We start from the raw sequence: 28,000 nt of genomic DNA, 5'->3' as shown, positions 1-28,000 counted from the left end.
CAGAGTTTTCAAGGGTCTTTTTTTGTAAACCACACCACACCAGAGGTAACCAAAATTATATGTTTATATATGTATACATGTACATACAGTTACAGTTGCGAAACCAAAAGTCATACGAGTTATTCTGTTGATTGAAGTCAGTTTAAAATGCGACCTGAGTGGATCAGGGAAGTTTCCCCTTTGGATTGGCCACTCTGAAATTCAACAAAATGTTTTCATCATCACACTCACACAAAGACTACCAAAATCTCCTAACATGCAACATTCAGACAGCTTAAGCAGAATGCTCTAAGCTACGTGAACCCAGAACAGCTGATGAAAACCATCGATACTGTCTTTCAATAAAGACAGTCAATAAACTATGTAATACAACAAAATCCACTTATATAAAATAACAATTTTCCGTTTTGAATGCGGGTAGCTTCCAACTCCAATCCAGGCTTCCCATGCTTATCCGATCCCCACGGCGAAGATAATAAAGTGGCACTAGCCCACTCATATATTGTCATATTCCAATATGACCGAAATAAATACATTTTCAGAAAGAATCTGAAAGTCTTCAGGATGAGACGTGGAGAAAGTAAGAACAATGACATTAAGAAAAATTAAACTGAGGATCTTTAATGACAAATGTTAACCTTCACTTTTTGTCCCCTCCTCTACAGCCCGACCTGCAGCTCTCACATTAACTGCTAGCATAGAAAAAAGCACTTGAGAAACACACCCAACTGTTTCTCCGCGAGCCAAAGTCTTCAGCCATAAACTGAGAAAGAGAACGTGACCGATTGTGAGGGAAGTTAAAAATATTGTAATATAGCTAGGAGTGGCAGCTTATTTCCTGTGTGGTGTTCCTCCCCGGCACTGCTCGGGAATCCTGTCCCGGTGTAGACAGCGAAGGCTGATGTTCCGCGAGCGGACGCTCACTCTGGGGAAGAGGGATTTTCATCTTCCTCGTCGTCCTCTTCCTCGTTGAAGGAGCTAGGTGTGTGACCCCGAGACTCTGAGGTGTGTGATGGGGCAGTGCTGCTGCGACTGTGGAGAGAGGTGGCGTTATCTTAAAGTGAGTCCAAATAGTAATTATTGTAATAGTGTGATCTGGATATTTATGCAGTGAGGGCTGCCCCGTCTGTCCAACTTAGCAAGTACCGCATGTATTTACATACGAAAGAAAATATATTTTTACTACATTTAAATGTTGTGTGTTTAACAGAAGCTTGCGTTAAACATACTTTGTGTGACTGAGAGGTGTTCTGTTGGAGTTTCTGGCCATTCCTGTTGGGATACAATGACATGACATTAAATAAAAATCCTGCGTTACAACCAAGATCTCCACAGAAACAATTTCTATTGTCATTTCCAACCCGTACAACTTTCTTTTTTTCTGCAGAACCCAAAACAGCTTTTAACCATGTTGGTTTGAGCGACATGATGGTAAATAATGTTTTTTGTGGGGGGGACTATTCTTTCTTCTGTAGAACACAAAAAAAGATACATTGGTCCCCGTTGACTTCCATAATATGAACAAATCCAAGGAGACATTTCTCAAAATACCTTCTTTTGAAAAACAGAAGAAAGAGTCAGGTTAGAATGACGTCGTGGTAAATAAAGTTTTTTTTAGGGGGGAACTATTCTTTCTTCTGGAGAACACAAAAGAAGTTACAGAAGACTTCCATAATATGAACACAAAACAACCGAGACATTTCTTTTTGTCACCCGTCTTCATATTGTTATTTTTGTGTGGCAGCCCTAATGCCAAGAATTGGCTTCCACGGAGTTTTAAAGTTTGCTGGTCTAGTTGTCACATTAATGTAAATGTGTGGCCAAGTAGTAGTGAAACCGCAGTACAGTATAAATGCTTGAACTCAATAAGAGAACTCAATGTCTCTAATCAGGTGTTTTTTTTCTAGTGCAGACAAAAAGCTTTTTACATTGCATGCATGCGACTACAAGGTTGTAATGGTTAATTTGAGTTTCTTATTGCCTGTCATGTAATAGACAAATACAAATAGAAAAGATAACAAGTGATATTTGGACTAATAAAAAGCATCTGTGGCTTTAGGTGCCAGAATTTGCACAAGATACGGAATAATGGAGTGCTTGTGTCAAAACAAAATGACCAAATGTTATTGAAAAAGAAACAAAACAGAAACCGTGTCACAAGTTTTTCAGGAACCCACCAAGGACATACGCTTCTAGCGACTTGGGTACTAGAGATTTGGCCACGTTGAGGTTCTCTGAAGAGCATGTGCCGTTCTCAAGCCCCAGAGACATCCCCATTCGCTTCAGGATCTCGATGTCATCGTGGATCTCAAATGTGTTGTCGAAGTTAAAGAGGTATTCACACCTGTTTGGAGGGATGAATGGGAGTTAAGTTTGAAATTCTTCAATACAGGCTTTCAAAATCAATGTGAACACATACATGTTTTGATCTATTTTACCTCACTATTTAGCTTCGCTTTCGTTATATCAAACAGATGATCACATTCCCATTATATTTCAACAATGTTTGAAGAGTTTGGTTCCAAAATTGTATATTTTTTTTAGTATGTTAACATATTTTATTGTGTTTTCTTATGTTAGTTAGCTGTACTTTTTAGTTTTTATGGGTTATATCAAAACAAAACTGCAGTTCGATTGATATTAATTGGAGATTTTTGACTAATTTAAAAAAGTTATCTCATTTTGGAACCAAACTGTTCATCTGCATGTCAACACATATATGATGTCATTAACTTTGGTTCTCACAATTAAAATAAAAAAAGAGGTTGTTCTAGATAAAAAGCAGCACAGATACTATAATTGGTGCTCTGCGTATCCACCAAAATAACCCCAATTTTAGAAACAAGTGACTGAACTTTATTTTAAGCAAAGAAAGGTTCAGTTTTTTGATGATGATTTGATTACGGAGGATTAAAGTAAGCATGATAAACATGTGTTTCCTTGCTTAACAATACAAGTGGCCCAAAAGTTATAAATAAGAATAACAGATGTACTGTACGATATGACCCCTCATGTCTCAGTCTGTTACGTCCATGCCTTTATTTAATCGGACATTGCTCCAGCACAAAAAGGGCAGCAAAGACACAAACACTAATATTAACAGATAGACAAAATGGTCGTGGAAAATCTCGTACTTATCACTAGAGATGGAGCAGTCGATGACGGTGCGGACGTCTGTGTTAAGAATGATAAAGGGAAGCTGGATGACAGATCCTGGAGAGGGAGGCGACTGTGGGGACGCTTCGTTGGCCTGGTTCCTCTGTACCAGATTCTTAAAAGCGATCTGCTGCTCCAATGCAAGAAACGCACAAATCAAAATATACATATACAAAGAGCCTTTCAGCAGTTTCATTTAAACAGAGCCCATTAAACAAAATTAAATCAGACACCGTTGATCATTCAAGAGCTATGCATAATCGTAGCACAACATATGCGCATTCATAGAGGCTGGACATGGACTAGAACCGAGCCAATGAGTTTTATTTAGCAGCACTCGAAACCTGATCGATATCCTAGCACCAAACATCTATGACTTCATCGCTCTTATCGACTGCAGTACAATATGCATCACTTGTACACGTCTGAAACGCAAATTTTTTGTGCTACTGCGCTGAAGCGCAAGGGTCGAATGTCTTACAAATAGAATGTGATGATTAACTGTGATTGTGTGGGTGGGCAGGAGATGGATGGCGCTTGGGTGTCTTAGTTTCTTGGAAAAACTCGATCAATATTAGGAGATTCCTGCTTTCCACAGCTGGTCCCAGTGACTATGGCTCCTTCCTCTTCTCATCTGCCGTTTAATGGTCATCCTTTCATTTGTTGGAATGGAAGAGTGGATTGAAGCTAGTTTGGGTTTTGATGCTAACTGGCTGAAGAGTTCAAATTGTGTGTCGCTGATATGCACTGCACGACTAATATACAGAATAAGTTATAATATTTAGCAATTTAAATGTGAATGTTATGATCCGTTGTCATGGTTCATATTATTGTGTCAAGATTTATCTTAGAAGCTACTCTAACAAATCACACACAGGTGTAGTACAAACCTGTAATAACAGCTCCTCTAGCTGTGCTCTTTTCTGCCGGATTCTTTCCAAGCGCTTCTGTTTTTCCAACTGAAAGACAACCACAGACACACAATTATGTCAGTAGAAATGAAGAGAATATATTCTTTATAAGCCTACTGTACATCTCCATAATACACTGAACTCAACTGTTGCACAATATATCTCTAAGTATCGAGTTGTGAGGATTCAGTAACACACAGATAACAGTTTTAGATGGCCCACATCTTTGAGTAAAGATGCATGTGCGTGTTCACACGTGTGTGTGTTTGTGTGCATGCGTGCGTGTACGTTGGCTGCCCTCCCCACCACCCTTCCTCCTCTCCATCATCACTCTGCCTCTGTCTGTCAGACTACCACAGATGTGACACTAACAGATGGTGTCAGAGGGATCTTCAAAAACACACACTTCTACACACTTGTATTTTATTCCAGCTTTATCTAAAGCCCAACAATGCAGGAAAAAGCATTACTATTTTTAAATGATCACGGTTTTGTGTACTCGTGTGCACATTCGATGAGACAGAATGCTGATATACTGTATGCATGAAAATTAAATGTAGGTGTCAATTAAATCAATTCTGTTTTGTTTACATGATTTATGATTTATTTGCATCAAAAACATTAACTCCATATAGCCAAACTCCAATACAATATAACAGAGATCTGAATTATAAATCTGGTGTTTTTATGCATTAAAACTATTTTGTGCCATGTCGAAATATTGTTTGGTATATTTATTTATCTATACACATGTCCAAACTAAAGTACTATCAGATGCTACAAATACAGACGCATGGGGAAAATAAACCGGTCAACTATATATTTTATGCATATGTTTATTAAAATGTATAAAAAATAATCATAATGCTGTGGAGCATGTAAATGCTTAATCAGAATAAGGATCTTAGTTATATCAGAAGTCATTTATATTATGTGAATCTGTCTCTGAAACACACACACACACACCTCTAGGTTGTGACACTCTTGGGCTGAGTTTGTGGGCAGGCCAATCCAGCGGATCTCCTTCTTTTCTTTAGAGATTATGTTCATGGCCATCAACACGTTGAGCGCATCATAAACGCGTCGACGGATGTTCTTCTGGTCGTACACCTGCTGTGTGTGAAAATACACCTTTAATATCATCACAAAGAGCGGCGCAGTGTGTGATCATCTCTTCTGCACTTCATATTTCCGTCTCTCTGGTTGATCCCCGACCCTCCTAAATCTGCAGTAAAGTCTTGGTTAATTACACTTTTTGGCATTTCACTGCGTGTGCTGTCAGAAAGCATCTTGTCAAATATTCACTACGAGCCATTCTTATAAACTGATCTGAGGTCAGCAGTCAAAACACAACCTCAAACTCCCATTATACGAAAGATGTCATTTGAGAGCAACACAGAGTTGCTGTTTTTCCTCAGGCTTTTGGCGAGAGGTGGAGATTGCGCTTACAGGAAGTGTTCACTGCTCTTCATAACTCACAGACAGATAAATCACAGTTCACATTAACATGAGAGGCTGCAGGACAAACCTGGAGAGCTCTGCTGTTACTCTGCTGTGTAAACACACATTGACTAACTGACGGTCATTTTAGGTGAGGTGTAACCATGACTGTATACATCTGTTATTTCTGAAAGATCAGCCTGGTAGACGTAGTCAACGGCAGTGTTTACTGTAAGATACGCATTAGGTATAAACCATTAAGTGTCAAAACTAACTTATCAGAAGCGGCAATGAGAACATGACAATGAAGCAGTAATTTTCCACACATGTCGAGTCGTGGTGCTGATGGGAGACGGATTTGAATTGTTCATAAACATAAATGTATATGAACAAACAATGTGTCTCACAGATGTGTTATGAAGAAGTTTGCATCCTTTTAAAGCCGAAGGACAGAATCCCAGCTCTGGTAGTGAAACAATTTCTTCATGCTTTGATTCTGTTTTTTTTTCATTGAGACGGTGGACGAGTGAAGGATGTTAAACATTGGCCAGTGGGAACCACATTCATCCCTTCACAATTGTATGTGTTAACATAACTACAGCTTAATATTTATTTCCAAAAATGTATGATGTACGAAAGTACTTTGCCCGGCAAAATATCTCTTCTATGTTTACTGAAATATCACTCCTCTCAAGTACAACATCAGCTTTGGAATGCTACAGGTTCAAAAGCCTGTGTTTTATTTCTCAAATATTTACACCGCGTTGAGCTCACTTTATACGCTCCGTACATACATTTTCAATTTATTGGAACATTTTTAATGTGTGACATGAAAGTTGATTCTTTACTTTGTTTCCTGCCGTTGACAGTATTCAGAGAATCCAAACGACTGATAAACAGGCCACGTTATTGTGCCTTTTTATGCATTCATATCATAAAGGATCCCGTTGAAAGCCTTCATATATTTAGTCTTAATCTTAAAGACTGTCTATTTGTGACTGATATGCGAGGCATTTTGATCAACAGTGAGTACTCCTAACTTTACAGATCCAACCAGGATTTATACAGGTGAACAAAAAACAACAGCTTTGACATGCGACGCAATAACATTTACATCTGTGACACCTGCACTGTTTGACGTCATAACACAACCCTAAAAACGTCTTAAGTCTGTCGTTCACAGACACTCACCGAGTCAGTGGGTATCAGGCTGCTGGCGTGAGTGAATTCAGTAACCAGCTCGTCTGCCACCTCGTTGTAGGATGTGGTGCCTTTCTTCTGTACCTTCTCGCACACCTTCATGGAGAAATGCCTTAGTCCTTTACCGTTCTTATCTGCTCTCTTCATTCTCTTACTGCGGAGAGAAAAAATGTGATGTTTCATTTACAGACACTGTCAAAAACATGCTTTGTGCAAATACACAAAATCTCACCCCTATTCAAAAGAAAAATGAAGCCTATTTTATGATCGTTGTTGCATTATTGTCATGATAAATTAAGCACATTTTGCACCCAAGTTCACATTAGTGTCAAGAAATATTTGTGTATACATATTACTTTTATTTATACGTTTTAAATCTATTCTGAGGTAAATAAAATATCCCACAATATTTTTCATCATAATTATTATCTGCTTAACATTGAATTATTCATGCAAATCAAATATGAATCCTTACTGAAGACACTCAATTATAAAGAAATGAAACGCGATGAGGATCATTTCACAGGCTTGCTGCTGCTCTGGCCTTTCATTGCAGTGGATTCTCAAGTCAGATATAACCAAACTGTGTTGTCAGTGACAGGCACCTTTTTTTTCTACTTGCAGACCTGTGTTGATGATGCTTTCGATTCATTTTTTCCAGTTTATTTAGTTAATTTGCTGATTTCAGTGTGAGATCTTATAAACCTGTGTGTGTTTTGGATTTCACTGGGTCTTATGCCTGGGGTCGTGTCACACAGAGAAGTGAGAAAACACGTAAGCTCACGACATGTGTGAACGAGGGAAAAAAAACGTGTGACTAAACCAACTTAATGACTCCACCGCCGCAAGGGTACAACACTCATCCACTTCATCTAAAATCGATTATAGTATATTTACATTTTCAACAAGTTTTCCCGTGCAAAACCATGTCGCCAGGAGCGTTGAACTCTACAGCATCCGAATACATCAAACTAATTCACGTAACAGGCTGCTGTTCCTCAACGCCGCACAATTTGAGATCAACATGAATGTTGGGTAAAATTCAGAAATGTAATGCTTTGAGTTTCTGTAAATCCTGGTGAGGTGCAGACTGCACCATCAATGAAAAAGAACAAAAAATTAGAGACACCGCAAGGGACGAGAAGAACAAAGAAATAAAAGCTGTTACAGGTACCAGCAGGTTACATAACGGCTCTGTGCTGGTGGAGTGAGTGAACATAAGCGTTTCTGTGCCGCACTAACTGAAACCTCTCACTATTGGTTAAGCATGCTGTGACGCATCTGATGTCACGCATGCCAGCATGTTTATAAGTGCCGCAGGGCCTGTTTCACTTAAAACAAAAGGATGCCTCAGTTTTTCAATGCTTGCCCAGATGTGAATGATCGGTAGAAAAATGTATTCATTCATCTATTCTCACCCCAAGTATACAGAGCATCTACACTGTGGGGTGAGTTATGTAACCACTGCTCAATGGAGTCCGGAAATGCAGACGAAAAAGAGAGGAAAAGGGGGAGGGTACAGTTGTAACAGTTTAAGGGTTCCAGTCGTCAGCACAAATTAATTTCAGAACAGAATCTGCCTCTAATTGAGTGAAGCACTGCAGTGTTGTAGAAAGGACACACACACACCGCTCTCTTTGTACATGTGAATGCCAGTGTGACACGCGTATACACGTGCAAGTGGTTCTCACGGGTGCCAGTGTGTGAAAGACATCCACGCATGCACATTTCTGCTTAGCAACAGTGTCGAGATGTGCTCTCCTCTTGTGAAGACTGTTTCAGCATTACAGAAATGCAGTCCAAGTACAGAAGAGAGAGCGTGAGAGAGAGAGAGAGAGAGAGAGAGAGAGAGAGAGAGAGAGAGATGGAGGAATGAAAAAGAGGAAGTGTAGGGGGAATAGAGGGGGAGGGAGGCTCGTCTGACCTTTTGCAGGAAAAGATGCATCTGCCAGAATGCAGAAACAAGAGACTCAGGAATCATACAGGCAACCAGGTATGTAAAAGGAACTGAGGTACGTTTGTTACATTTTTTAAAAAGGCAAAAGTGAAAAGCATTCTATCATATCTGAAAATAAATTCAAAGAATTTCTCATTTAGTTAGTAAGTTTTGATAATATTAGTAAGTGTGCATGGAAAACAACAAAAAAAGTATAATTTTATGGCAATTATTTACTATTATACCATGTTGTGTTTGAATACTCGATTCTGATTGGCTGGTAGGTGTGCATTACAACCGTTTGATACACGGGTAGTTCCAGTCAGCTGGATCAACGCTTGAAAATAAAACATAACTTTAAAGCCTGATCAAAAATGATACGGTAAACATCAATACTAGCTTTAACTTGGTAAAGTACCATGGTATAAGCAGGATAATCCACGGGTAGCCGTGCATTAAGTAAGGGATAATGTACGGGCAGCCAGTGGTTATTTCCGAAATAAGCCCCAACATTGTGGTCAGGACTTGTATCACACTGAAGAAGCTTATTTCGTCACAACAGCCCACTGCTTGTACATTATTCCGCTTATTACATTGCTACTTGCCACATGAGAAAAAAGCAGATTTTAAATATTAGTTTAGCTCATTTTTATCGAATGCAGACCTTCCACGAGGAAAAGTTCAAATGTCGCGACTGGCCAATCAGAATCAAGCATTCCAACGAGCCGTGTGACAAAGGATTTTCTAAATAATACAAATTTAATTTAATTTTAGGGGCCTACAGTCAAATTCTGAATATATAACAATATAACTGCATATAAACTAAATACATAAATAATGAATAGGTTCATAGTTTAATGATAGAAATGCATTACTATATTTAACTATATATATATCTTTATATTGATAAGAACTTCAGCCTTCCGTATAAGATGTTTTACTGTTTGAGCTCCTTCTGGTCCATGATCTGCATCATCAATACTAATGACATTTTAGTCATTATGAAGAAACTGAGGTGAAGGAGAGGTTGTGTGTGTTTGCGTGTTATATGGAGAAAGTCATTAGGGACACTGAAACACAGCTGGAGGTGCAGCTGTGATCAGCCACTGTCCCGCACAACATCTGAGCCTCATAAATCCACCTAAAAAACGAGCATTTGTCCCACAGGCATGCCTAGTTTGTTTCCCAGATCTGCTCACTTACCTAGATGGGGAATCACTCGAACACAGTCCATCCCTGCAAAACACACATTTATATTTTTTATTTTACACATTTAAATATGACATAAATGCTTTAATGATTTTTATGATGAATCAAATATCAGTGACAAAATGAGATGCCCACCTGTCTGAGTAATAGGAATCGATGTAGTCATGTGTCCTTTTTTGGTTTCTGCAAAGAAACGGCAAGTAAAACAAATGTGAGTTTGTCCCAGTTAATCTGGACACCAAGGGCCCTGTGTACACCTGCTGCTGACATTTGCTTCGGCTGATCCCAACACGAGTGGACAGGCGAGACAGAGAGACGTTTATCTCTAGTATTAACAGGATTCTTAAATGTGTCTCCTGTGAGCACTTGGGATCATGAGATTATATCGAAGGAAGTGTCAGATTTCAGAGCTGAATGTACGTCAAATGTTGATAAAGCCCTAAAATGACGGCACACACATATGCACCCATTCAAAATGATTTTTCATCCGCATAAAATATGTATTCTAATTATCTCTGTAAAACCTCAAGTATAAAAATCTCTTAAAGGGGTCATATGACACTGCTAAAACTAATATTATTGTTTGTTTTACATGTAATGCAATGTGTATAAATTAATTGGTCGAAAACTGCAAGCTTGTGACGGGAAATGTAAATCTTCATACCATATTTGGAACATCAGGTTCCAAAGCAATTGAACTGACAGGTACCTTAATTGCGAATACATTTGTGGGTCTTAGTCAAATCACACCACGAACTGACGAAGATTTGTGTGGGTGTGGTTACAGGAGGCGTTTCAGGCAGGTTTGGTTAACCATTTGCTTTCAGATAAAATGGATCATTTGTATCGACACTTTAATATTTGCAATTTTACGAATCTAATACATGCATGGGCTACTTATAACACACCAAAGACACAGAAAAACTCGTATTCGCTCCATATGACCCCTTTAATTTCAAACCCCCATACACTTATGGAACAGTCAGTGGCGCGCTCTAAGAATCAAGATTTCACATTGAAGTCTGTGTTATAAATAGGAAAGTGTATGTTAGCTCACCCCGGGGTCCACTCATTGCCCTCGGGAAGTAATGCCTGAGTAACCATGGCAACCGGTGTCGTGTGCGGTGTGAACGGGCTGCCAATGAGGATATTTCCAGGGTGAGACAATCTCTGTGGTGTGCTTAAAATCTATAAGAGAGGAGAAAAGAGAGAAATTTGTGATCAGAGGAAATGCTAATTGAACATGCAGATGATGAAAGGTACAGTTATATCTCAAGTTATATCTTATATATCATTTTCCAGTGTTAACAGGAGTTCTTACATAGAAAGATCAGTCACACTGCATTTACAACTCAGACGACGGCTCAATTGCAAAGCAACAATGACATGAATCGCCGACAAATGACTCCTTGCTTCTAGCGAGACGCAGTCTAGTGCTGCCTGTAAAAAAGCTTTGACTCCAAGAACACACGCGAATTTAGACCTGGTGTCTTCCTGTTACACATTCATCGCTCTCTCAATGCTAACCTGAATGTCTCCACATACGTTAATGTGCTCCATCCTCTAGGGAGAGCAAACAGGGCCTACTAGAGACAAGAACAGCAGCCCTCATCCGTCATCACTGCGTTTCAAGAGATAAATCCTCCTTGCTATTTCTGGAACGACACACTAGCGTACTGTTGCATAATGCATCATGCATTTTGTGCATAGTGTGTACATTTTCTGTATGCCTAGAATATTGATCACCTACTGCAGCAAACCATATCCCACAATGCTCTCAACCCTTATGTCTAGCGCGATGATTGAATTTATATGCCACGACTTTATATTAAAGAGATCATGAAAATCCATGTCCAACTATTTATGAAACAAATGTATTCTGTATGCTTTATCTTGTTTCAAATATTATTTTCACAATACCAGGTAAAACGCAGTAAGCTAGTGTTTCATGCCGATTTACAGCTTCTCTTATCTCCTTATTCCAGCATACCATCATTTCTATGGCACCATGTTATCGATATGCAGGTGACATCGTGTGTGGAGGATGTGATTTGCATGAATGTGTTGAAGAATTATTCACTTAAAAAGGAATCTGTATGTAAGTGTGTGTGCTTGAGGTACACATCAGTGAAGCGAGCGAACGAGATTCTTAATGAGGGCCTCTCGTGGCATCCACTCAGTAATAAGGCCATTCGCAGAGACCCTTCTGCTTCACCTTTACAGTGACAGAATGTTGACGGCAAGGTAAAGCGTGTCATAACACAACAAAACAAATGCAAAAAAGTATGACACGTTTAAACGAGTTTCCACATCACTCCTACTGCCCTTTCAACCCTGTTCTGTACTGTCCACCCTGTGCTCTACTGTTCGGCCAAACAGGTTGAACTGCAATAAAAAAAAAGTCATGGCACAGGGGGAGCCAGATGTTAATAAATCCTGAAAACATTTGCATTGCTTGGTGATTTTTATTTGTCTGTTTGCTTCATCACTACAGCCGTACATACCCACAAACACCATCCTCTTTCCATCCCCCCATGTGTCATCTATTGTTCATGTACAGCAGACAGAACCACATGACGTTGTAGTGTATAGAGCTGAATTTAAATCTCAGTTTTCTAAGGACATGACTGCCCTCTTCAGGCCACAATGTGAACTGCAGAATAATATCTCACATCCACATGAAAAGTTTTTGCAAAAGCAGTGTTTAGTAAATTGTTAAAAGAATAAAAGACCTGGATAATATTTGGTTGTCAGAAATGATACTCTATATACACTGCAGACAATATAAAAATCACAAAGATAGTGAATATTGTTAGCTGTTAATTGCAAAAAATAAGTTTGATTTCAAATCTTGATAGCAAAGATGGAAGAAGAGTTGGGAAGTTTCAATCAGTCGCTTTCAAATAATTTAGTTTCAAAACTGAATTAACATTTAGTTTCCGTCATCACAAAAAAATGTAAACTTTCCAGTTTGCATTTTATTTCTAATTTCTAAAACAAACGGTAAGAAATGACTTAAATGTGTATTATCTTTCTAACAAGTTAACAGCTGTTTATTTCAAACTATAGTGTCTCTCCCTTATGGAAGCAAATAAGAGACATAATGTTTTGAAATTTAACAGCCTATGAATACTTTGGAAACCATGTATCTGAATTTATTTGTTTCGAATTTACCTCTATGAAATTTAAATATGAAAATTCTTGATTTCCAATTTAAAAACCTGAATTTAATGCTCACAAATTCAGATAAAAAAAAAATCAACTTACAGAATTTCAGATAAAATACAATCAGATTGATCTATTCAATCTACATTCAGATTGATCTATCGGTTCAACCGAACCATTGAACCGAACCAATGAACCGACGTCGGGCGGCCTATCAGAGCACGACAACCTGACTGTCTGTCATGATCCAAGAAGAGGCCAAGGCACGGATATTAAACCTGTTAAGAAGATGACTTCTAGGGAAAACGAAGGCGCTCCGGTAAGTTTGCTGTTTATGTACAATCAGACTCTACAGAACAAAAGTATGTTGTTGCTAATTATTTTTTGGAACTATTATTATTATTATTTTTCGACCGACGTCGGTTCGGTTCATCGGCTCGGTTCATTGGTTCGGCACAATGGTTTGGTTCAATTGCAGACGGGCTCTGGGCTCAACTGTTTTTCCTATCCTGGGTAGCCCGGATGTTACCATGTGAATATTTAACTTGAATTTTTCGATCTGAATTTGAGCAGTCGAATTAGACATATGTTTTCTTTGAAAAGTATTAACTTGAAATTTGAGATCTGAACAAGTGCAATCAAATTTGATCAATCTGAATGTATTTTATCTGAAATTCTGTTAGTTTTTTTTTTGTATCTGAATTTGAGCATTAAATTCAGGTTTTTAAATTGGAAATCAAGAATTTTCATATTTAAATTTCATAGAGGTAAATTCGAAACAAATAAATTCAGATACATGGTTTCCTAAGTAAAATAATTCAAAATCAAGTATTCATAGGCTGTTAAATTTCAAAACATTATGTCTCTTATTTGCTTCCATACTCCCTGCGTCACAAATCACCTACTTCCACACTATATAGTAGGCGAAAACAAGCATGAGTCACGAATGGGAGATTTGTGAGCGTGGATCAGAGGGACATTACTCTATCCCATGATGCATTGGGAGATGAGCAACGATAAAATTTCCTGATTATAAATCCAATAAAAATAGTGCAAAACTGAATTAAGTGCCTATAAATGAGTTCCTCGTTACTAAATTATGTTTCTATCAGCGCATACGTACAAGTTGTTGTTAATACGTCATAGGTCAAAAGCCCAGGGGTCATATGACCATAAAACGGATGTAGTATGTCTGAAATGTATTACTCCTAATCATACCACATAGAACGTGCAATTTTAACGGTCAAAAGGCAGGTACTTCCCCCCGTATTTAAATTCAATACGTACTGTCATTTCGGATGCTGCGATTGTGACCCTTAAGCCATTTCAGAGCAAACACAAATACTGTCAAAAATCTGTCAAACAGCATTAAAAAGAGAAACATCAAAATATTTAGCTATACTGTCCAGCCCCAGTCGTAAACCTAGTTGTGTTAGGCAGGTTATGAACTCTTGCTTTCCGTGGATGTCTGGTTGCATGTGTTTAAATAATTTTTGCACAGTAAGCTTGTGTGTTGGTGTGACACTAACCATCTGGGCTCCCACATTGGAATTGACCGTTCCTAGTGTGATCTTGGTGGTTGGGCTGTAACTGGACGGTGTTACCAGGGAAATGTTGCCTGCAAACACATAAACACAGTCAGCATTGTGTGTAGAAACAGAGCTGTGAGGAAAGTCTCTACATAGAAGAGCAATAGTTTATGGATTGTGTGCTTTCATAACACATTTCATCACCATTGACTACCATACAATGACAATGATAGTCAACTGTTTGCTTTCTTACATCCTTCAAAATATCTTCTTTTGTGTTCGACAAAACAGAGACGTTTATAAAGAAATGTGGCCATAGTTAATGTAAGGAAGTACATCTTTGCTTATTTTTCTAGCCGAGGAAAGCTGACTTTAAACATCTAATAAAATTCACCCGTTTGGTTTTAGATTTTGTTACGTAATGCAATTGCTACATTTCTATGCTTGGCTAGAGTATCCAGATACTTTAGAGTGCAGTAAATGTCTCTAAACAAAAAGTGTCTGTTATCGTGTAGTAATGTATGAGGGAGGGTTACAGTACAGTCACAGAGGGCGAGGCATACTGGGAAAGATCCTGAAACAGACGTTCCTTTTTTTAAATTCTGTGGTGTCTTTTAAATAAAGATGCAAATCACTGAAAGATTGTGGCTTATCAAATGCAAAGTCATGCAAAGTCATGCAAATCAGCTCCGCAACTGCGCACAACCGCACATTCACGCACAAGGTTGAACACACCCTGTACTGTCTGAATGAGACGACGCATGCCAAAACTCCCACTCAATGCATGCCTGCAAACAAAAACTCTCCATTTTGAGTAAAACCTCTGCGTCACAGTAGATATTGACCAATGTAAATGAGCAGATAAGACTGTGTACTGTGTTAAACATGACTGTAACAGGAGAGTCACAATTTTTTTACATATAAATTAATTCTGAAACAAACCTCCAACACATATGATATGTGACTACGCTCTGATGGTTTCTGTTTTGATTTAATACTTAAAATAAAAAAATAAGTTTGCTGTGTCCTGTGACAAGACTCCAGTCCATCCTACAATTTTGCCTCTATAGCGCCATCTATGTAAGAAAAAGAAAATAGCAGGTTACTTGATGTTAATGAGTAGTTGATGAAAAACTTGTGCATTCGTCCTATGATGTGACAGCAAAATGAAAAAACGTTTAATATTACATGTTTAATAAAAAATGTTTTATATTATGAATATTAATATTTATCATATCAATTAGCATAAAGGACATTTATCTTATGGCTGGAATACTCTACAAGACTTTTAAAATCTGAATAGATCATACACTTGCAGACATACACTGCAGATAGTTTCAAATAGAAATACACTAACTGATCAAATCTTCAGACTGGCACAGACTTTCTGCAACAAGTCCTGAAAATCTGGGCATAATCTGAGCAAAAGTCTTGTAGTGTATTATAGCCTTTAAATGTTTTTCAAAATTTTTGCAGTCAAACCATAGGAAACATTTGTAAATTAGTCTGTCAACTACCCAAATCTCTTTACTTTCTATGTTCAAAATGAGAGGTCACGGATTGCAGCTTTAAGTTTGAATTCGTTTCTTCCATGTTTATCTTTAGTAAAGAGGTCAAGCAGTGCCGTTTAGACCAGTGACGTGTTTGGCTTTGCGAGGTCAGAGTTCACCATACATTTACTTTCTACGCAGCGAAAGACAAAAAAACCTCACATATGCTTGCGTTCCCGCTCTCCCGCGCTTACACTTCCATTCATAGGAAATGAGAGGAACACAAAGTCTAGTGTGACCAACGGCTTACAATAACATTACGTACCAACCATCAATTAAAAAATGATTTCTTACTTTGACAAAATTCGACAGCAGTTTTGACCGTCACTCTAACGAACCGTGAAAATTGAAATAGAACATGTTACCCAAAATCCCCAATCCTACCGAAACAAACGAATATAACGAACAGTTTTGAGGTCAATATACTCTTGATATGACTGCGTAGAAGACAGCAACCAGGGTTACAAAATACCCACAGTAATAAACCTATCCCATGATAGCGGCTAAGAAAATGTCACAGCTGGTGTAATGAATGACTGTATGGCAGCAGGTCTGCAGTGTCTGAAGGGCCTCAGTGTGAGAATGCGTCAGTGCCGCATGCTCTTCAAAGCAACAATGAGCAAAGCCACATTAGAATACAGCTGAGCAGCAGTCTAGCACACACACACACACAATGTGCTCAGTGTTTGTTTGACATTATAATCTTCGTTATACCAACAAAATACACGAGACATCAAGAATGACTTCTATACATTGGAACAAGCAAGAGGAGACACACACGAGAAAAACACACAATTACTACCTGGGGTCTGCCCATACAGATGCCAGCACATGCAATGGCAAACATCAACACGACTCGAAACAACATCAGTGCCTGAGAAACATCTCACCAATCGCCCAAAAACTGATCTGCAGCTATAAAGAACCCACTTAAACGCATAACATCGCTCTGACAAACACCTTAGAAATAAAATAATGGAGAGCTTGAAATAAAAAGCATTCCAAATAAAGCTTCTAGACCTTCATCAAAATCCAGATGTACCTGTTCTTTTCTGATGGGGGAGAACGAGCACTTCCATCCTTCTCACATTTAACTATTTCTCCTATGATCTGATGAAAAGTCCAAGTTCGAGCCCCATGCACAGACTGGGACGCCCCCACTACCCCTCCCCCTAAACAGAGCCGTGGAGGAACTTCCACAGTGACCCAAAAACAGAGAGAGAGAGAGAGGCTAAGACTTCCCCTCTGCTTGCCATCCAGAAGCACGTGCAGGTTTCCCAGCTGTTCCTACACAACCTCTGAATGAAATGAAATGGGAGGGGGGGGAGAAATAAAACAGACATGTAGGATTTACCTGAAGAGGAGTGGAGAGCATGTTTCAAAGCCGCCTAGCAGGCTGGGATCTGCTGTCCCTCTTTCTCTCCCTCGGTCCCCTTTTGTTACCATTCATCGGAAACTTGAGAGGCTCGCTAGGCATTGCCGAGCGAGCGCAGAGGGAGTCCACCCACCCACACGTGGACTTTCAACCATGCAGACTGGGAAACGCGCAGACGGCGGACACGTTCACTGAGAGCGTGTCTCGGCCTGCGACGGACTTCCTCTTTCCAAACACAGGCGCAGTTGTCTGCGTTCTAACTGCTTGTGCCGGCTGCTCAGGGGATGGGCGCTCGCTTGCTCTGGCCTGATCTGAGAGCAGTGGAAAGCCCCAGAGAGCAGAAAAACTGAATAGATGAGTGGCTGCACAATGGAACCGCCTGAACACATGTTCTCACACTGAGCTAACACGGTAATAGTGCTTTGAGCTTTGATCAGAACTTAATGGGAAAATCACAGGTGGATGAGTGCTACAAACTTAATAAGTAACTGAAGCCAAAGTTTTATTGATAACCAGCATATAGAGCAATGATAGTAAATGTAACTGAAAACAAAAAAAATGATTCGAGACCAGGTTTCCAAACATCGCTACCAGTATTTCCGAGCCCATCTGCACACTGATGTGAGACATGAGAAAGCAATGCTAATATCTGATGCTGGTTGATGCATGTACAGTCTGTCTATGGGGTATAATAATACTAGTAATTATTTCCTTAAAACCCATTTTTTTCACTTTGAATAACTATTACAAGAAAACAGCACTGCATAAAATTTTACTGCCGGCTCGTAATTGCCTGTTATTTCTTTTATTGCCTGTGCATGACTGTAAATAAAAACAAAGGGACTCATTCCATCGTGAATGAAGCTCTGATTGAAGAATCAAACTTTCGTCAAGCTTATAAATTATTTCTCAGAGTATGTATTGTATGGTAATGTTTAGGAATGACGCTCATGCTATGATACAAATGTTGACTTTTACCTTTGGTCAGGTTTTGGTGTAGAAAGGCCTTGAGATCTCCACACAGAGCTGCAGCGCCAACCTGAGATGAGGAAGAAATTTGAAAAGTGAATCATTTTCACGAGTCACAACTACTAAAAGCGAATTGGTAAAATGTACAATATACATTTCTTTGTTCATAAACTTCTTTATGTGAATTGGTTTGCCTGAGGAGTATGCTGTCTTTCTTTTTCACTTGATTTGATACGGTGTTATCTAATGTGATGATATCCAGCCAATACATTTTTAAGTGTCATTTAAAGGTCCAGTGTGTAATTTTGGGGGCAGTATTGACAGAAATGCACTGTAATATACATAACTATGTGTTCAGTAAGGGACAAAGTAGAGGCAGACTGTTGTTACAGCCGGCTGATTGTACATTATCCTGCTTATTACATGGCTACTTGCCACATCAGAAAAATATTAATAGACATGAAATGTGAATTTGAAATATTTATTAGGTAAATTTTACCAAATGCAGACTGTTTACTGATAACAGTATCGTTTGTCATGAAGCTTAACACTTAGAACAGTGTTTCCCAACCCACTCCTACGTGGCACCCCTGCAAGAATATTTTTGATCTTTCCCTATATGAAATACTTATTTAACTTGAGCAACATTTCAAAGTCTAGAAGCAAGAAAGAAGGTATTGAATTCGGTTCTCATGGCCTGTTTAAAATGCACATTTAGTCTGACTCTGAACTATCAGTAATGTGTCCCACATGGTTCAGATCATTGAATCTATAACAGCTGTCCAGACTGTAGTAGGATAGAGGTCTGTCTCTATACTGATAGCATAATGTCTCAACGCATCAGAGTATAAAGTAGACCCGACTACTGCTGTGGTAGGTCATAACTTCATAACCTAAGGAAACAAGTTCTATACACTGTATTCCGGGAGCACGACACCGCTATATTTAGCACAAAACATACAAGCAAATGTCTTCCCAGAGAAATTATAACCTCATCCTCTATGAACATGTTAAAACAAGCATACGAACTCTCGATCAGAGGGCTGAATCAAATCTGTGGTGTTAGCCACTGAAAGACAGAGAAAATCTATAGCATTCAGCGCTTTAAACGGATGAGTAAACAGATGTCGGCAAAGTTTACAGAGACATCTATTCAGAACGGTCGGAGGTCGCAGAGAATGTCACTATGATTTCGTCAACATGACGTCCCGGAGGATGATTTAAAGGAATACTTCACCCAAAAATTATATTTGGAAGAATGCTTATAACCAGATAAGACTTTGCCCCCCATTGACTCCCATAATAGGAAAAAATACAATTGTAAACAAAAGTGCACCAGAGCTGTCCTACATTCTTCAAAATGTCTTATTTTGTGTTCAACAAAACAAAAAAGATGATAAAGTATTTTTTCTAACTATGAGAGTCAATGGGGCAAGATCTATTTGGTTATGAACATTCTTCCAAATATCTTTCTCTGTGTTCATCAGAACAAAGATATTTATACAGTTTTGCAACAACTCAAAGGTGAGTAAATGATCACAGAATTTTCTTTTTTGGGTAAAGTAACCCTATTAAAAAACGTTCGAAAAATGTGGCCATGGGTTCCCCGCGAGTGTTAGACGCAAGATTTCATACAAAATACTGCATGATTAAAAGTGAGAATAGAAACTATCTTCTGCCAAGGAACACCTATTTAAAGCAGATAAGGAAAATCAATGATACTCTTTAAATTACTATACTTCATTTAAAGCTGTCCCTCTCAACTTAACACTTTGAATTATTTCAGACGATCATTATTTATAAAGTTAGTGTAACATTGCCAAGATAAAAGGGAGATTTTAGCATGAAACGACATCAAAAGGCTTCACCTTCAAAGACTTTCTTTTTTCTTTTGTTTTCGAAAACAACAACGGAAACAAAGTGCCTTTAACATGCGGACACTTGAACTGTAAGTGACTTGACAAAACCGTGAACTGTCCCTTTAAGTATACTGCAAAACTTGATCTTTACACATCGTCATAAACACAGACACACATGTTGAAACTCACCGCATTGGCCATCATATTAAAGATGACGGGGGACCTTCGTTCTGATCAGATCCCCTGATGCTGAGCGCTGCGCAGTCCCCTGCAGAAACACACGGACATATAGGTGAGCAGGTGAACGTGTCTTTTGACCTGATGCTCAACAAGAAGGTCGCTAGAGGAAAGGGAAGCCCTCAGTGAGGATGGTGATAACACTTCTGACCAGAGTGACAAAAGGAAAAAGTGAGAGCAGGAGACATCCCACCCCTTTCTGAACCCCTGCTGCATTCCACATCCAAACTTTCTCCCCCGTTGGGTAAGTTGTTTGCGTGCGTGTGTGTGTGTGTGTGTGTGTGTGAGAGAGAGAAAGATACATTTGGGTTCTATGTATCCAAAACTCTCAGTTATACAGAAACTATAGTTGAACCAGAGTAAACCAAATCAGGCGCTATTCCCAAGAGACCACTCACATTTTTTGTGGCTGTCCAGTGCATTGGTTACCACCAGAGTGGGACTATAGAGAGTATGGACGTGTCGTCACTTCATCATGTGAACATTACGTGAGCACGCAGGTGGTAAAACACTCAACTGCTTACAATATCAGGAAACACAATTCCGTGAAACATTTCAGTGTCCAGGAACACCTGATTCCTTTGTAAGACGTAGGGAAGTCATAATTGGTGCTTTTCTACTGCATACAGCACGGTACGGTACAGCTCACTTTTTGGGGTTTTCCCACTTTTTTTAAGTAACAGCTCCGTTGAGGTTCCAATGCGAATCGTAACGATAACAAAATGTACCATGTTTGCACAAAGATCACTGATTGGTCAAAGAGTAGTAATTTCCAGCGTCACTGGATTTAAAACACAAGAATACACATTTTAATGTGTTTTTAGCTTTTAGTTGTAAGAGTTCCCAAACTCTCTGGAATTTTTTGCAGTATTTTGTTTTGCTGCCAACCGCCATAAATAAGCTCCATTGCTCAAAATAATAAAATATGTTTACTCTTACTGGCATCTTGCTTAAAAACGCTAGCATGGAAAGAGTTAAGGTTTATGAAGACAAGTTTGAAGCGGTCTTATTGTAAAGAGTAAGACAGTAAACAACATTGCCACTGTAAAGTAGTTTAAGGCCCGAACCTTACAGAACACGTATGTAAACTTGCAAATTGTTGCATTTTGAAATGCATTTATAAAAGCTCATACAACATGTCGCATTCTCAGCATTGGTTGAGCATTTTGGGAATCACAACTACTTGGGATTGTCATACAATTCTATTTATAAGTCTTTCAATCATTGACTGAAGGTCAACTACTGTCATATCAACTTAGTATGAATGAATAAAACTGCTGACATCTTTATAGCTAGCACATTTAGTTAACTGGCACTCAGATTTTGTCACCTTGAGTATCAAGGTTTGTTGTCACAACATTAATGCAAGAACACAGGTTAGGCATGTACAACAGAGTCGCAATTGCTTTGCCAAGCATCTCCTTACATGCACAGAGTACACTTATGGCCCAAAACATTGCCAACACAACAACAGCATTGCACCAACCCACAGGGAGTTTCACATTTACGGCAGCTTCTGTCTACTTCACAAGGTATTTTAAATACTGCTGAGTGTACAAGTGACTTTTGTGAAGTTTCATTAGTTTCCGATTTGTACGGCTGGTGTGGTGAACCAACATATGCAACATGTGACCTTTAAATTCAAGCATATGCACACCACAAATTGTAGGTCATCCGCTTAAACAGCACTCTGATGTTCTTGTAGGCACAATGGCACACTAAATATGCACCTTAACGCACATAAAGTGTGCAAACATAAGCGTGTCATTGAACATCCATCCACCTGATCAATGCTGCGTGCGAACACTTTTGTTCATTCTAGTGCATGACTATATGTTTGTGAATTTGCTCCACCATTATTTTCAAAGTCCAATAAGTATGGTAATGCTTGAGTCCATATAAACTGCTGTGTGTGTGTCTTTGTGGCTTACTGGGAGAGGCGTAGAGCAGACAGCTGGTAAGCCTGGCTGTGGTGGAGGGGGTGAGGCAGAATGGACTGAGCAGATCAATAGACTGGGGATCTAGCCCTGCCGCCCACCGCTCCAGTCCCACAATACCCCCTACAGCTCCCTGCCTGAGGTTCACATAATGGCCTTTTGTCCCACGGGGGAAAAGCTCGACACAGGAACCAGAAAGAAGCTTCAAAGTGGCTGGAGGTCTCTCCATCTCTTTTCTCTTGCTTTTCTATGTCATTTGCCCTCCCCCCAATTTCTGTTTCACTGTTTTACTGGGTAAGGGTGAAGCCACCCAGTATATGTAAGGCAACTTAGCATACCGTGGCTTGACACGCTGCTCTGGTGACATGACACTAAAGAGAACTTGTTGCTGAGTAAGAGTATAGACAGGGTGGACCAGGACAGCACAGTGACCGAATAACGACTGCATTTACACAATGTAAATCAAGCCCGTTGTTGTGCTTTGTTTCCCAAATCACAGACAAGTACTTCAAAAAGTACTCTTGAGATTCCAGGCGATTTATTGAGGACCGTATTTCAATAAGATATATTGACCTTCATTTATTGAAACCCTTGAGCTTGCTTTCAATCACAACAAAAAGTTGGTTTGTCTAATTAGTGGTGTTTGCCCAGGCAAGTATTACTGGCCATACTTAAGGTTAGGCATTAGTTTATGTCCTTCAGCATTAAAGTATGTGCACAGCACCAAGTGATTCACTAACTGTAACTTAAACAAGTCTAGAGACAAAAAAACAATAATTCAATATAAATCTATAGAAAACAAGCAATAACTATAAGTAAGAATGGTCTATTGTCTTACGTAAAGGAAGTTTACTGCCATGCTCATTTCAGCACAGTCATGTTGTGGTTTTCACATGCCTGATGGTTCAGCAGAAAAATGCTTAGAACGCATACCACTGTGATGCATTCACAAATGCAAAGCACAAAACAGAAAAAAGTGATGCTTTAAATGTGAATATGAGTATGCTCACTAGATGAATTGCAAAATCCACCAGGAAAAATATGGTATGGTTATGATAGCGTGGTTGTCCGTTAAAGAAGTTTGAAGAAAACATGTCTTTTTCAGTCAACTGCTACTTTTACTGCATCCTTTGCCTTACTTGCAGAACCACAATGATATGCAACCTTAAGACATAACCTCCTTACCATAAGCCCCCGACACCCCCCTGTCTTCTCCTCTATTGTCTTTGTCTTCCGTCCTGCCATAAATCCCCAAGCTCTTCGTCTGTCAGCCTGACCTCTCTTTCTCTCCCCCATCTCTGTTTCTTTTATCCTTCTCATCACTGTCCTCTCTTCCTTCTCGATCTCCATTATTGATGGAGCGAAGACCAGTGACCTGGAAGAGGCGATTCTGCCCCAGTCTGAGACTGACACAGCACAGGAGGGGGCAGGATAGACGGACTGCCTTTGATAGTTTTAGAATAGTTTAGGGGAGTGGGGTCATTGATCTAGACTGTGGGGTTATGACTGCTTGACGGTTCTGGTGTACCTGTTGTATCTGTTGTTGACCCACGTTGATCCAAGACCTATTCGACTCAACAAACTGTTTGGGTTTCTAATTATGCCTATTCTATGTTTAAATTTACAAATATAATTTTCATCCTACAGAGCCAGTGCGAATCTAGTCAACTCACTTAAGGAGGGTTGGGTCACTAAGATGCACTTGTCAGCTTTTTCAACAGTGCAGTGGGGTTGTTGCGTCCTCTAAGACAGACCACTCCCTCTACTTTCCGTATCCCTCTCCATCTGTCACTTGTATGGCTCGGCTCATCTCCATGGCAACAGCGAGGTCATCAACCATTTAGTGTGGGACATATAGTAAGACGTGCGAAACAAAGTGTGATGATATTCTCATGCAACGCATAAAATAAGTTTGACACAGCAGATCAGAGTCTTTGGAGGAGCATCCCATTTCACTCCTTCTGTCAAAGCTCTGTAGCTCTGCAGGAGGCCTCTGCTACTATAGCCAAACTGATTAGCGTGGGCTACACAGAGGACAACAGAAGGAGGAGGGTGACATTTGGTCTTCTGAGGGAGCGTGTGCGTGTGTGCGTGTCTGAAATACAAACAGCTCCGCAACACAGTCATGTAGGGTCACTGAAAAAAGGAAGCGCAAAGCCCCATGGAACAAGGCGACAATGCAGTGTTTTTACAGAAGACCCTACACCTGCTCAAACTCCATTCATGCATGTACATGAACAAAAACACAAGACATAGGACCCCGAACGTAGTCTTAGCAAGTATGAAACGATAGGTCTTCTGGGCCTAACGTAGAGAATGTTAGAAAAAAGAATAGATTTTACCTTTGGCAAGGTCCATCTGGTGCAATTATTTAATTTTATTAAAGGGATTTTTACTATAACTCATACCTCTGAACAACAGTTATGATTAGAGGATAAAGAAAAGAGAGCGCTTATGGCACGTTTCCAAGTCATCATTTGTCATTTGATTTTGAAACATTACGATAAATACCGTACATTATACCAATCTATTAGAAAGGTATTATCGTACAGTGAGTACAGTAATGTTACATCCCTAGTCCTTAAGCAGCCTGTTATGTGCATCGATAACTGACCAGGGACTTTTCATTATGTAAAAACAGATCAGATTATAAACCTCGCACCATTACAGTAAATATACTCACATGGGTTCAGAAGGGCTTGTCTTAAATACTCCGCTTGTCCAACTTTCCATAATTCAGATGCTCAGGATTCCTACAACAGGAAATGCTGGAGGCTCTAACAAGATCATCTATCCCTCTGACCCATACAAACAAAGTTTGAGCTGTTCCAAGTTAAAAAAAAAGTCAGAAACATATTTGCTACTTTAACGATAGTAAAGTTTAATCATTAAAATTATCATAATTTACTCCCCAAATAAGTTATTTTCTCCCAATGAACACAAAGGACATTATTTGCAAAATACTGTAAATCATACAATATTGTGACACAATAAAGTCAAGTGTTGGGGATTGACATCTCCTGGACTCTTTTTCCTGGCATTTTCATATTTTGATAAACTACTGAATTATGCTAGCCAGCTATACCATTTCTCTGTAAAAAACATAATAGTGTAAATCACTTGCCGCAAATATATGTACTTATTTTGAGCAATCTAGAAACTTGATGCTAGATCTCCTGCTTCCTAGAATGGAAAGTGCAGTGTTGCAACATGAATGGAGAAGGTTAAGTTTAGTCTCCCAGGAGAACTCAGCCTACACATACACAGCAAGATGCACAAACACAAACCTACGTTCTGTTAACACATGCAGCCTGCGGAGCGCTAACTGTATGCAAGCGTGTCCCAAGGGGCATGTTACAGTGACACTAGAGTACACACGACCGAGTAGGACAGCTGGGAAATGGCGCCAAAAAGGCCTGTGTTTTCTCTGTCCTTTCACTCTCTTTTGTGCGTGTGCAAATAAAAACACACAAAGCCAAACCGAACCCTCTCACGTGACAGCTGTATCACAACAATGCAGTATTGGGACAACAGATCAATACATTTGAACTTTGCATTCAATGTGTTCGGCTGCTAAACTAGCGGACACAAACTTTATCTGCAAAATATACAACCCCGAGATACAAAAAAATAAACAGATAAAGGTATCTAGAGGGCCACCAGGGATAGAAATACATGCTCACAAGCAGGAGAACTTGCTTGAGGTGCTCAATGGCAGCGGGACACCTGTCACACACACTGTGAGGGTCTCATTCACCCTCCTCCTCTCCACTGCAGGGATTAAATATCCAGACCGTTTGTGCGGGACCAACAGATGTCTGCCTCAAATCTGACACAGCCTTGCCTGCAATCTCAGAGCTCAAAGCCTAGAAAAAAACCCATGACCTCACACACTGGAGCTTTCTTTCCCAATTACCACACTATACTAATACTCAATGTTTAACACCTGCTCAAGCCTCTTTATGTTTTTCTTGTAGGTGTTCTTGAATGTTTACTTCACAGCCTAGTGAACAAGCCCGAGCAACAAGGCTCAGGTGTGTCATCGCAAAAAGGTGCAAAACACCACAAAAACAGACGGTCTCAATGGGAATAGAAACCACAGACAAACACAATTCACATCAGAAACGTGCCTGATCATACTGCCAACTCTCACATAAATCGCAGTGACTTTAACAAACAAAACGTTATCGCAATACCTTATTTTTGAACACGTACCTTGAAAAAGGTTTCTGGTAAAAAGCAGGTTTTTTTTATACATGGTAATAGTATGGTTCTGTGGACTGGACACGCAATAACATGTAAACACCATGGTTGTCAAAATAATAATTACTGATAAGTCCCACTGGTATTATCATCACTGTATCATAGCATCACCATCACTGCTTTCAACACAATGGCAAATGAGGATTTAGATGATTATATGATGATTCTGACTCATATTATTGAGGATTTAGATGATAATATGATGATTCTGACTTATATTGTTGAGGATTTAGATGATTCTGACTGATATTGTTGAGGATTTAGATGATAATATGATGATTCTGACTGATATTGTTGAGGATTTAGATGATAATATGATGATTCTGACTAATATTGTTGAGTATTTAGATGATTATATGATGATTCTGACTGATATTGTCGAGTTTTAGCCTTGTTCTACATAAAATACATGTTAAAAAAAACCCAAGCTGGCTGAAAAGTGCAGCATTGCGTGCGCGAGTCCACATCAATTTAACTCAGATCTTCGGTGACTTCAAACTTTTATGAATAAATCAACAATGACTTGTCTGACCATTCCGATCCAACTCTTCTGAAGCAGGTAAGACAAGAACCGAGAGAATGTGAGGGTCTTATCATCGAGAGCTCGTCGGAACCGAGTCCTCGAGCAGCGGAAATGTGCAAAAGCTGCAGAACAAACCGACGGCGCAACGCCCGGAGCTCGAGCAGTGCGCGTCCTCCTCACACACTGACAGCTCGCGCGCTCTGCACTCAACACAACCGCAGTTTATATGTCATTGTCTCTCACTGCGCATTTTATTACTGTACATGAAGCCATCATTTAAAAAGTGAAGTTTAATGTTACCGCAAGACCTCTTTGGAGAATCTAAGCGCTGATGTGGAGAAACTGTATCGAAAGTGAACTGAACGGCACTGTTTAAATCGTCGTTCACGTTGCTTCCAGCTAGCTGCCTGCTATAAACAAACGAATCAAACGCTGTTGTTTTTGTTAAGCGCAACCTTTTAAAGTGCATTGTTTACTTCGTTACTTGTACAACTATATAAACGCTGCTGTCAAAGTGACACATTTGTCCACAATTCACTTAAAGTGCGACGTCCATTCACATCTTCCCACATTATCTTTATACAATTTCCTAAAAGACATCTTACCTCTCAATACGAGTCAAAATGCGTTGAAATGATCCGTCAATCGGACAACTTCTGTGCGAATGGATAAGAGCGAAAGCACTGAGCAGAGAAACTGAGGGCCCTGCTCGCACTTCCTGAGTGACTGCCGAACTCCCGC

General features: G+C 39.5%; 1 protein-coding gene across 4 annotated transcripts; it reads right to left on the bottom strand.

The window, feature by feature from the left end:
- Positions 1–46: 46 nt before the first annotated feature.
- Positions 47–28,000, bottom strand: tfdp2 (transcription factor Dp-2). Of its 4 annotated transcripts, none has more exons than XM_056756484.1 (14): positions 27,865–28,000; positions 20,489–20,567; positions 18,450–18,510; positions 14,547–14,635; positions 10,910–11,040; positions 9,988–10,035; positions 9,847–9,879; positions 6,699–6,861; positions 5,034–5,180; positions 4,047–4,115; positions 3,135–3,286; positions 2,178–2,344; positions 1,230–1,272; positions 47–1,032 (listed from the first exon to the last, which is right to left on the bottom strand). In XM_056756484.1, the coding sequence occupies exons 2-14, from the start codon at positions 20,501–20,503 to the stop codon at positions 921–923; spliced, it is 1,230 nt and encodes a 409-aa protein (XP_056612462.1). In that variant the 5' UTR covers positions 20,504–20,567; positions 27,865–28,000; the 3' UTR covers positions 47–920. The 4 variants fall into 4 exon arrangements, with proteins under 4 accessions (XP_056612462.1, XP_056612463.1, XP_056612465.1 ...); XM_056756485.1 differs by having other exon boundaries at positions 5,034–5,177; XM_056756487.1 differs by lacking the exons at positions 18,450–18,510; positions 20,489–20,567; positions 27,865–28,000 and adding an exon at positions 17,451–17,682.

Source organism: Triplophysa dalaica, chromosome 9 (assembly GCF_015846415.1).
Source record: "Triplophysa dalaica isolate WHDGS20190420 chromosome 9, ASM1584641v1, whole genome shotgun sequence".
Lineage (NCBI taxonomy): Eukaryota > Metazoa > Chordata > Actinopteri > Cypriniformes > Nemacheilidae > Triplophysa > Triplophysa dalaica.
The sequence above is the reverse complement of the archived record's forward strand: the minus strand, read 5'-3'. Positions and strand labels throughout refer to the sequence as shown.